Source organism: Pan troglodytes, chromosome 12 (genome assembly GCF_028858775.2).
Source record: "Pan troglodytes isolate AG18354 chromosome 12, NHGRI_mPanTro3-v2.0_pri, whole genome shotgun sequence".
Taxonomy (NCBI): domain Eukaryota; kingdom Metazoa; phylum Chordata; class Mammalia; order Primates; family Hominidae; genus Pan; species Pan troglodytes.
The window spans coordinates 102,605,049-102,617,116 of NC_072410.2; the positions used below are offsets into that span (position 1 = coordinate 102,605,049).

At 36.7% G+C, this 12,068-nt stretch overlaps 1 protein-coding gene across 50 annotated transcripts in view; it reads left to right on the plus strand.

Annotated features, from left to right (window-relative positions):
* Positions 1–12,068, plus strand: part of PUM2 (pumilio RNA binding family member 2) — a 103,488-nt gene that overhangs the window by 80,532 nt on the left and 10,888 nt on the right. For all 50 annotated transcript variants that reach the window (XM_063789252.1, XM_009442071.4, XM_063789260.1 and 47 more), the window contains 2 exons: positions 8,549–8,816; positions 11,528–11,657. In XM_063789252.1, the coding sequence (XP_063645322.1) occupies positions 8,549–8,816; positions 11,528–11,657 (398 nt within the window). The remainder of the gene's footprint in view (positions 1–8,548; positions 8,817–11,527; positions 11,658–12,068) is intronic.

Genomic DNA, 12,068 nt, shown 5'->3' on the forward strand with positions numbered 1-12,068 from the left:
TTTTTAGTAGAGACGGGTTTTCACCATGTTGGTCAGGCTGGTCTTGAACTCCTGACCTCAGGTGATCCGCTTGCCTCGGTCTCCCAAAGTGCTGAGATTACAGGTGTGAGCCACCATGCCTGATCAGGATGCTTTTATTTCTAATACCTATCCGAATAAATTAAAAGGACCATGTTTCCTATGTTTCACATCTTTGTAAACTTTTTATAAAATTGTAGTAAAATATAATTTAACCTATTGTGACTTTGTGGAAAAAGTGAGTTTGAATGTCAATGTTATTGGCTTTTTTGTGGTTTTTCACTTGCTAACAATTGATCTTTAATTCACATTAAATGCTATTTACTTTAAGGGTCTTTTAAATATTTCATTACTAATTTTAAGTTAAACTGATCATGTACAGTGGCTCCTGCTTGTAATCCCAGCATTTTGGGAGGCTGAGGCGGGAGTATTGCTTGAGCTCAGGAGTTCGAGACCAGCCTGGGCAATGTGGCGAAACCCCGTCTCTATTAAAAATACAAAAATTAGCCGGGTGCGGTGACATGTGCCTGTAGTCCCAGCCACTTGAGAAGCTGAAGTGGGAGAATAGCTTGAGCCCAGGAGACGGAGGTTGCAGTAAGCCGACGTTATGCCACTGCATTCCATCCTGGGCGTGACAGATCGAGACCCTGTCTCAAAAAAACAGAAAAGAATCTTGTTTGTAATACTTTAAAATACTGTAAATAGTATATAAATAGCAAGTTTTGTTTTTATTTCTAATTACTGAAAGTAATTGCTATTTTATCTTTTCTATAGTTTTATTAGACTCCTTTTTAGAATTATGTGATTAAAATTTTTACTTATTCAATATTGAATATCTGTGTTCAATACAATATTGAAGCCAGCCTCTGCTTGACTAGGAGAAAAAAACATCCTTATTCACTGTCATCGAGTTTATAGCTTTGTGGTAAATACAGATAAAAACAGCAGTTACAATATAATGATTGTAATGTTCTTGTCTTATTTCACTTTATTTCATAATCTTATTCTGTAGAAACATGGTGATTTCATTGGAATTATTTTCCTTTATGGATTTTTTGAACCAAAATTAGCACACATTGGATTATAATGGAATTGTTTCTAGGTTTATTTTCTCCACTAGATTAGAAACAAGAAAGCCCAGGCCTTTTTCTACAACTAAAAATACTCAGATTTCATTGAATGTTTGGGTAATTGAATTTGAGTGGTTTTGTTTCTTTGTTTTATTGATGAATTTATTATTGAGTAAGGACACTTCCTTTTTAAAAATTACTTGGTATCCTACATAGATTACTATATTAAAGCATTATTTGGCTGTTCTCAATCAGTGTTTTCTTTGTTCAGTGTGCCAAGATCATACTCTTTAAAACATTGCATTATGAAAATGAAGTTTTGACAGTCAGTTGTGGAGTTTTTGTTTTGTGTGTGTGTGTGTTTATTTGTTTTTTACCTTCCCAGTTCTTCAGCCCTCTTCCCACCACCACAATGACCCCATCAAGAGAGACAATAAATGTACCCATAATGTTTGTGTAGGATCAGAATTTATTCCGGTATTCACAACTTTTGAAGCAAGCTTTAAGATTGCATAAATCCTTAGTAATTATGGTTTAAGAGAAACAATCCCAGCTCCTATAATTTTTCTTCACTCCAATCAGAAAGGCAACTGGCCATGAAATCTCAGCTGGAATATTTAAAAGGAAATTCAGATATGGCTTGCTCGTTTGTTAACTTATTACCAAATGTATTAACCAAAGGAAAGAATTTAGGCCAAATCTGACAGGGTCATGTGACATATGCAGGGAAAAGCCAACAGGTTCCTATTAGGCTACTCGAACTCACGCTACTACTACTTCTCTTTTGCGGGGTCAGGGGTAAGTTTTTAAAAATGTTCTTGTGTCCATCAGTCACAAGAGGAGGTAGTTTTCACTAAAGATAAAAAATTGAGGCAATTTTTGGAACTATACATTACCCCCTTTTGATAGGGTAATGGAAATTGACAGGGTGGGTTATTGATGGAAATGATGTCATAACTAGTCTGAAGACTGTGTATGTTATGTTAACTAAGTATGTTATTACTTAGTCTGTTTAAATTCCCCTTGATGAATGAGGGAAGATTATTAAATACCTTGTATGGTGATAGTCTGCCCTTTATTTTTTTAAGTTTAACCAGTAAAGACTATAATAAAAGGTAAGATTTTTTAAAATTGCTGATAGAAAAGAATCACAAGCAATAGAAACGGAAACAACAGATTTTTATTTTGTATTTTAGAACACTTGGCTTGTAATTTGCATCTAATGTTTGCTTGCATATTGTCATAAAATTAACAGTTTTAAGGTAGTACGTTTGACATGTGTGTATTTTTATATCAGCCTATTAAAATGATGTGGAAGATTATACTTTTAAATATGCCCACTTTGTTTTTTTAAACTCATTGTAGTCTTAGTCTTTCCTCCAATAAAATTGTTGTGTCTTTATATGGCAAATGTATAGTTATTATAAGTATTCTCACGCCTGTGATCCCAGCACTTTGGGAGGCCAAGGCAGGTGGATCACAAGGTCAGGAGATCAAGACCATCCTGACTAACATGGTGAAACCCCGTCTCTACTAAAAATAAAAAAAATTAGCCGGGCGTGGTGGCGGGTGCCTGTAGTCCCAGCTACTCGGGAGGCTGAGGCAGGAGAATGGCGTGAACCTGGGAGGCGGAGCTTGCAGTAAGCTGAGACCGTGCCACTGCACTCCAGCTTGGGTGACAGAGTGGGACTCCGTCTCAAAAATAATAATAATTATTATTATTATTAAAATTTTATTCAGTTTATACCTTATGTAGCTTCAGTCATTTTGCAGACTTAAGAATGGCATGTGAGATTAAACATTCTCTAGGAAGCATAGCAGAGTATGACTGACAACTTTACATGAATTTTTTAGACATAATGGTAAACAAAAATTCAGCCTAATGATTAGCTGTGCTTTCTTGGATAAGTTATTTAGATTCTCTAAGCTGTTGTCTCACAAGTAAAATGGAGATATGTCTGCCTCATAGGCTATTAAGAGGATAGCATTCTCATACAGCAGTGTTACAAATGATGTATCATAAAATAATAGTCCAACCACCTGCCACATTTCAGAAACATAAAAAAAGATTTATACTTTACATGCAATAGACATACAAAAAATTTTAAATTCTGAGGGAAAAAAATGAAAATGCCCCTTACATTTGAGTCATTTATATATTAATCTGGAAAGAAATGCTATCTTTCTGTAACTTCTGTTTTATATTTTTATTTCAGCATTCACCCTGTGTGCATGAGCTGTATTAAATGTATCTGACATACATACATATATATATATATATATATATATATATATATATATATATATTTTGTTTGTTTTGTTTTGTTTGTTTAGACAGGGTCTTGCTCTATTGCCCAAGCTAGAGTGCAGTGGTGCAGTCTCTGCTCACTGTAACCTTCGCCTCCTGGGTTCAAGCAATTCTCCTGTCTCAGCCTCCCAAGTAGCTGGGACTATAGGCGTACGCCACCACACCCAGCTAATTTTTTTACACATATATATAGTGGAGACGGGGTTTCACTGTGTTGGCCAGGCTGGTCTTGAACTCTTAACCTCAAGTGATCCGCCCACCTCAGCCTCCCAAAGTGCTGGGATTACAGGCCTGAGCCACCTCATGGGGCATACTTACTTTCATTTTTATTTGCAATTAGTAGTTGAAAATCTGTTGTAAAATGAAGCATTAAATTATTTTTATTCTAATTAATTAGTCCCCATACTCTTCTATCAGAATATCCTTCAGGTGGATTTTCCAGAAGGAGTAATTATCTATGTCTTAAGTAAGGGTCAGGAATCTGTATTCTTAAACAGGCCTCATAGATTGAGTAGCTGTCATTCCAATCCCAGAGGGTAGAAAATAATGAAAAATGAAGGCTAGACAGATTTATTTATTTTGTGGTTGTTTCACTTACGGTCTCCCCCAGCACCCCTTGCCCCGCGGAGGACCTGCTTTATCTCCACAGATTCTGCATCCTTGGATAAAGGTGAAACTTGTGGATACGGAGGTCTTGCCTTTCGTATCCATAGTTTACATAAGGCTAAACTACTGGAGTTCAGCTTCCACAGATTTTTGGTTTCTTGTGTGGGTCCTGGAACCAATTAAAGTTCTCATGAATGAACATGAAAGATGTAAATAGCACAGAAGACTGGCACACTGTCGTATGAGATAAGCTCTGGCCTAAGGGTCTTGGCTGACTAGCTGCATGTCCCATACCTTTTGGACCATTGGACCATAGTGACCTCATCTGTGAAATTATAGTACTGATCTACATGTCCTATATACACTCTTAGGCAGATAGTGATTAAACAGTCATGAATGATAGTGGGGACTGAATGACGAAATGAAAAGACCTTATCTCTTTAATACTTTTGGTGCAGAACATAGCTGCTTTTAGACTACCAGCAGCAGAAGTATGAATATGGATGACCTGTTTATGTGTTTGTTTTTAACCAATTCTGGGATAATTTGAGACTAATGGGAAAATTGCAAAACTATACCCTTCACCCATGTTTTCCAGATGTTACCGCTTTATCACATTGGCTGTATGATTCTCTCTCCCTCTCTTCTTCCCCTCATCCACAACACTATTTGGGTTTACTTTTGAAAGGAAGTTGCAAGTGGGCCAGCGTGGTGGCTCGCCTCTGTAATCTCAGCACTTTTGGAGGCTGAGGCGGGCAGATCACTTGAGGTCAGGAGTTTGAGACCAGCCTAGCCAACATGGTGAAACCCCGTCTCTACTAAAAAAATACAAACTTAGCCGGGCATGGTGGTACGCACCTGTAATCCCAGCTACTCGGGAGGCTGAGGCAGGAGAATCACTTGAACCCAGGAAGGGGAGATTGCAGTGAGCCAAGATTGCATCACTGCACTACAGCCTGGGTGACAGAGTGAGACCTGTCTCAAAAAAAAAAAAAAAAGTTGCAGGCATGATGTCCCTTACTCAAAAGTACATTAGTGTATGTTTCTTGACAATAAGTATATGTTTTCATATAACCACAATTTCTGAAGTCAGGAAATTAACACTGATAAACCACTAATCAAAGCAACCAACTTTATTCAAACTTTGCTACTTATCACACTGATTACCTTTATAAGAAAGAGAAAGGGAGATTGACAATGGGGGCCCATTGTCAAATTGAGGATCACAGATTACTTTCATCACTGCTCTTTAATCTTGAACTGTTTCTGTTTTTTATGACCTTGACATTTTTAAAGGGTATAGGCCTGTTTCATAGAATGTCTCAATCTCCAGATATTTTAGATGACCTGCTTTCAATATTTAGATAACAAAATTTAAAATGTCTATGTTAAAAATTGAGTTTTACACACTTATTTGTGAGAGAAAAGGTATGCTTCCCTGGGTGAAATTAATTTGTGATAGTTCGTCCTTTCAGTGAATTAGTTTCTGGAGAATATTTTTTTCTTTTTCTCTCTTTTTTTTTTTTTTTTTGGTGGGGGGGTTGTTGTTGTTGTTGTTTTGTTTTGTTTCATTTTTGAGACAAGGTCTTGCTCTGTTGTCCAGGCTGGAGTGCAGTGGCACAATCTCATCTCATTGCAACCTCTGCCTCCCAGGCTCAAGCAATCCTCGCAACCTCACCCTCCCCAAGTAGCTGGGACTACAGGCACACACCACCACTCCTGGCTAATTTTTGTATTTTTTGTAGAGATGGGGTTTTGCCATGTTGCCCAAGCTGGTCTCAGACTCATGACCTCAAGCTATGTGCCTTCCTCAGCCTCCCAAAAATGCTGGGATTATAGGCGTGAGCCACCGCGCCTGGCCAAATTTGTAAATTTCATATATGAGAAGACCACTTAGTCTTCTAGAACTGAATGTCTATGGTTTTTTAAAATTCAAGGCAGTGTAATATTATTAGATATTGTATACGATGTGCACAGGAGTTCTGTTGTTAGGAGCTGATAGAATATAAATAAAAGAATACCTAGATATGGGAGAAATTCCTGTTGCTTATTGGCAGGATATTTGGGAGGTACCAAATAAAACCGGCTTCTTCATTTCCTGGGGTGAGTACTTATTTTGAATTTGGTGTCGAAAATCTTTAATGCATTAAGGGTATGTTTGAGGTAATGATAAGAAATAGTAACGAGTAAGTGGGGTGGGGGGTATGAACAGTTAGGGTACTACTAAGAAATTTGTGTGAAAAATAGGTTTGGAGTAATGACTTGAAAACTAGGTTGAAGATCTTAGAGCATGTACTCTTATCAGGATGCTGTAGGTTTTTATCATAAAGTGACATCATCAAAAATGGACTTTGAAAGGAAAAATACAATTGATGTGTATAAAAATGGATTGGTGAATCTTAAAGTCAGCTGATTAAGAAAAAAATTTTTAACCAGATTGAAATGATAAGCAAAGCACCCCTGCCCTTCTAAAAGGGCAAAGATGCTAGAGAAAACCCAGTGGCTGTGCAGGATGTGATAAGGACTCAATTATAAAGAATCAGATGGGCTAGTGATCAATTATTGTTACGAACAGTTAGAAATACGTAAACAAATAATGGAAGTGTAAAGGCTGGCAGTAGTGAGACAGTATTGAAACACTGAACTCTTGAACGTTTTGAATATCATGCATGGGTGCTGAGATAGTTATGTATAACTGGACCAAACAAGAATTTGATCTTAGTGATTTTGGTGTGTAAGATAGCTTCTTAAATTACATGCCTTTTTTTTTTTTTTTTGAGACGGTTTCGCTCTGGCGCCCAGGCTGGACTGCGGTGGTGCAATCTCTGCTCACTGCAACCTCTGTATTCCGGGTTCAAGCGATTCTCCTGCCTCAGCCTCCTGAGTAGCTGGGATTACAGGTGCACGCCACCGCGCCCAGCTAATTTTTTTTTGTATTTTTAGTAGAGGTGGGATTTCACCATGTTGGTCAGGCTGGTCTAGACATTGTTCTAGGCACCAGGCAGCTAGCATGTAAATTAATTTTATGGCTCTTGGATTGGAGATGGGGCTGGGGATTCAAATAAATAATGCATGATATGCTATGTAATAGGAAGTTCAATGAAAAAAAGTAAAGCTAGGACAGTAGGGACAGAAAGTGAAAGAGGAATGTTCTAACCCAATTTGCCCTCCAGGATTTGACTGTTTTACTGCTCTCTGTCCTTGTAGTCCTTTTCGACCTTTAATACCTCCGTATAGCTTTGCACTGACGGTGTATCCTTGGGACCATCTCTACCCTGTGGCCTGGATTGTATATATAGTACTACTCTGCATAGATTTTGCATATAATAATAGCATGATGCTGGTAGTGGATTTTGTTTTTCTGAACTCTACTAATGTGTATTTTACAACTATCTATACATTTTTCTTTTTTAAAAGGACACTGTCAAGTACTTTTAAACTGTTAATTGTAATTTTAAAAATTTCCTGCATGTATTTATTTTTATTTCTATTGACTGCTCTTTGATTTTCTTTCTTGGAACGGAATGTAAGTTAAAAATGTTTTTTATTTATTGAAAATGATAAGGCTCTAGGAATAATAACTGCTGTTTATTAATACTATTGTTTGTGAAATAGTGGATTTATGTCAAATATATATATATATATATATATATTTTTTTTTTTTTTTTTTTTTTTTGAGACAGAGTGTTGCTGTGTCACCCAGGCTGGAGAGCAGTAGTGTGATCTTGGTTCACTGCAACCTCCGCCTCCCAGATTCAAGCGATTCTCCTGCCTCAGCCTCCTGAGTAGCTGGGATTACAGGTGCCCGCCACCACGCCTGGCTAATTTTTGTATTTTTAGTAGAGACAGGGTTTCACCACGTTGGCCAGGCTGGTCTCAAACTCCTGACCTCGTGATCCGCCCTCCTCGACCATCCAAAGTGCTGGGATTACAGGCATGAGCCACGACGCCCAACCTTATGTCAAATATTTTAAATAAAAATTTTAAAATCTTAAAATAATGTATAATTTAGATTTATTACCTAATATTGTGGCTTTTTAAAGTTCATACCATCAGTGGTTTAAGAATTGATTTATTTTTACATAGAAGTATATATGACCGAATGCAAAAACTAGAGATTTAACATTCAATGTTATTGTGTTAATAATGCTATAATGAATTTCAGTCTATTTCAGTGGCTTAAAATGTAAGTTTGCTAGCAATTTAAACCTGCTTGTTAATGTAACTGAAAATTTTGTTGGTAGTTTCAGTGTTCTGACATTGATGAGTGCATATGACACTAGATCATATAATTAAGTTTTAAACTAAGCTGCTGAAGAATAAATACACACATTTTTCTCATGTTTTCTAGTCTCTTTATCATATAGCCACATACATGAGGTATATGGGTGAGATTTTCCCCTCCCAATTTTAATTTTCTGTCATAACAAGTAGGAATTAGTGGGGGGAAATATTTCTTTATTGACTGAATTTGTAGCTAAAGTAAATTTTATTTGAGGAATAACTTTGTCAAAAATACTTGCTGACCATAGCTGCTTTGTTGTAGGAGGACTGACAAATGGTAGTGGTCGATATATCTCTGCAGCACCTGGAGCAGAAGCAAAATATCGAAGTGCTTCAAGCACTTCCAGTCTATTTAGCTCCAGCAGCCAGCTCTTTCCTCCTTCCCGGCTTCGGTATAATAGGTCTGATATTATGCCTTCTGGCCGCAGTAGATTATTGGAAGATTTCAGAAACAACCGCTTCCCAAACCTTCAACTTAGAGACTTGATTGGACATATAGTTGAGTTTTCTCAAGACCAGCATGGTTCTAGGTAGGTGATTATGATATTTCTCACTTCATTTTTGCTTTGGAAATTGCTGCCTTATAAAAGCTTAAATTTTTCTGGGCTTTAGTCTGCATTAAAGTTGGAAGCTTTTAAGAGCTAAAATTCAATATGGATTATATGTTTTTTCTTTCATGTTAGGATAAATTATAAAAATACAGGTTTTAATTTTTTATAGTTTTCCAGTTTTTTACAGTGAGAATATTGTTATGATGAGAATATAGCAGGGCCCCCTCCATTGGGTTATTTTGATTACATCAGCTCTGTATTACATTTGTGGGCTTAAGTGACCCTCATGGTGTGTTTAAAAAATATAGCAAACAATGTTAAATGCCTTTGTGTTGCATTATAGGTTGGTATTCAGTGTGACTTGGCTTAGATTGAAACATTTCACATTTGTTATAGGAAAATTTGGTGCCTTTTTACATTAAAACGAATGTAATACATGAGAGATACATCTGAATTAACATTGTAAAGATAGCTTAGAAAGGAAAATAGAATTGTAACACATTTGATAAATTTAAGATATTTTCTCTCTTTATAGCTTTAAGGTAAACCTCAAGTTTTTAAGTCATTTTAGATTAGATGGTGTACAAATTTTGTCTCCCTATATAGTCATGCATCACTTAATGACGGGGATACATTCTAGAAAATACGTTGTTGTGTGAACATCAAAGAGTGTACCTATGCAAACCTAGATGGCATAGCCTACTACACACCTACTCTGTATATTGCGCCTAGGCTGCAAATCTGTACAGCCTGTCACTGTACTGAATACTGTAGGCATTTGTAACAATGGTATTTGTATACCTACGCATAATAAACAATAGAAAAGATACAGTTAAACTATAGTATAAAAGATTAAAAAATCATATGCGTGTGTAGGGGACTTAACGTGAATGGAGCTTGCAGGACTGGAAGTTGCTCCGGGTGAGTGAGTGAGTTGTGAGTATATGCGAAGGCATAGGACATTACTGTACACTCCTCTAGACTTTATAAACACTGTACACTTCAACTACACTGAATTTATTTAAAACTTTTTTTCTTCAATAATAAATTAACCTTAATGTAACTTCTCCCCACTTTGAGACAGGGTTTTACTCTGTTATCCAGGCTGGAATACAGTAGCATGATCATCACTCACTGCAACCTCAACCTCCTGGGCTCAAGCAGTCCTCCCACCTAAGCCTCCCGACTAGCTGGGACTACAGGCACGCACCATCACACCTGGCTAATTACTTAAAATTTTTTTGTAGAGACAGGGTCTCACTATGTTGCCCAGGCTGAGTTTACTGTAACATTTGAGCTTTTTAATTTTTTTTAACTTACTGACTTGTAATAACACTTAGCTTAGAACAGAAACACATTGTACAGCTGTACGAAAATATTTCCTTTGTATGCTTATTCTATGAGACTTTTTCTGTTTACAGATTTTTTAAACTTTTTGTTAAGAACTAAGACACAAATACACACATTAGCCTCTACAGTGTAAAGATCATCAGTTTCACTTTGTTCTAACTCCGTGTCTTCTTCCACTAGGAGATCTTTAGCAGCAACACCTATGGAGCTGTCCTCTCCTATGATAACAGTGCTTTTTCTGGAATACCTTCTGAAATCTACCTGAGGGTGTTTTACTTTTTTTTTTTTAAACAAGTGGAATACACTCTAAAATAACAATAAAAAGTATACTAAATACACAAACCAGTAACTCAGTTGTTTATTATCAGATACTCATCGTACACAATTATATGTACTACACTTTTTTTTTGTTTTTGGAGACGGAGTCTCACTCTGTCGCTTAGGCTGGAGTGCAATGGCATGATCTCGGCTCACTGCAACCTCCGCCTCCTGGGTTCAAGTGATTCTCCTGCCTCAGCCTCCTGAGTAGCTGGGCTTACAGGCGTCTGCCACCGTGCCCGACTAATTTTTATATTTTTGGTAGAGACAGGGTTTCACCATGTTGGCCAGGCTGGTCTCGAACTCCTGACCTAAGGTGATCCACCCACCTCGGCCTCCCAGAGTGCTGAGATTACATGCGTGAGCCACTGCACCCGGCCATACTATACTTTTATAAACTGACAGTGCAGTAGGTTTACATCATCATGAACACCTGAGTAACGTATTGCACTATGATGTTATGACAGTTCCTACCCAATAGGAATTTATCTCCATTATAATCTTATGGGACCACCATTGTATATGTGGCTTGTTGTCAATTGAAATGTGGTTAAGCAGTGCATGACTGTAGTTGGCAGTTCCTTCAGAGTAACAAATGAGCCTTGTGTCACCCAGAATGGCTTTCTTGCTTAGGAATTCATTCATGTTGGATGAATTTTACTTCTAAGGGTTTCCTTTATTATGTTCTAAAAGTTAGATGTTTAGTAATACATTGTATATTATGAAAAATAAATGAATAAGCAGCAAAATTTACGTAATTTTCTTATTGATTATAATGTAACCAACCTAAGAAAGATTAAACATCTTTATATCCAGGTTTTTTGTCACTCTATCTTTAGATAAGGTGTTATAAAGAAATGCTATGTAACTTTTGTCCTTTTTGCTGTAAGTTAGCTGTCTACTATATAAAGTATGTTAATATTTATGGAAATAACTTGCAGTGCATATATGTGGAAGGGTAGGGTGTAATACTCAAGTGTATTAAAAAACATATTGTCATATTAAAAATGTTCCCTATGTAGATTCATACAGCAAAAGCTAGAGAGAGCTACTCCAGCTGAGCGACAGATGGTATTTAATGAAATTCTGCAAGCAGCCTATCAATTAATGACTGATGTTTTTGGCAACTATGTTATACAGAAGTTTTTTGAGGTAAGGATTCATGCATATTTGTATATCCGCCCATCCAGCTATTGTATACTTGATGCTAAGAAAAGCTCTGAAAGTTGGGTAAAGTCATTTTCATATAAAAAAGATAATAAGCCAGGGATAAGATATTTACAAATTATATATGCAGTAAACATTTTATCCAGGATATATTGTAATGAACTCCTAAAAAGTCAACAACAAAAAGACAACCCAAATGACAAATGGACAAAGGACTTGCATAGACATTTCTCTATGTAAAATAATACAAAAGGCCAAATAGGCCATGAAAAGATGCTCAACATCCTTACTAATCAGGGAATGCAGATCAATCTCACAATGAGATACCATTTTATACCTACTAAGATGGCTGTAATCGGAAAACATAAAATCGGAAAATAACAAATGTGGATGAGG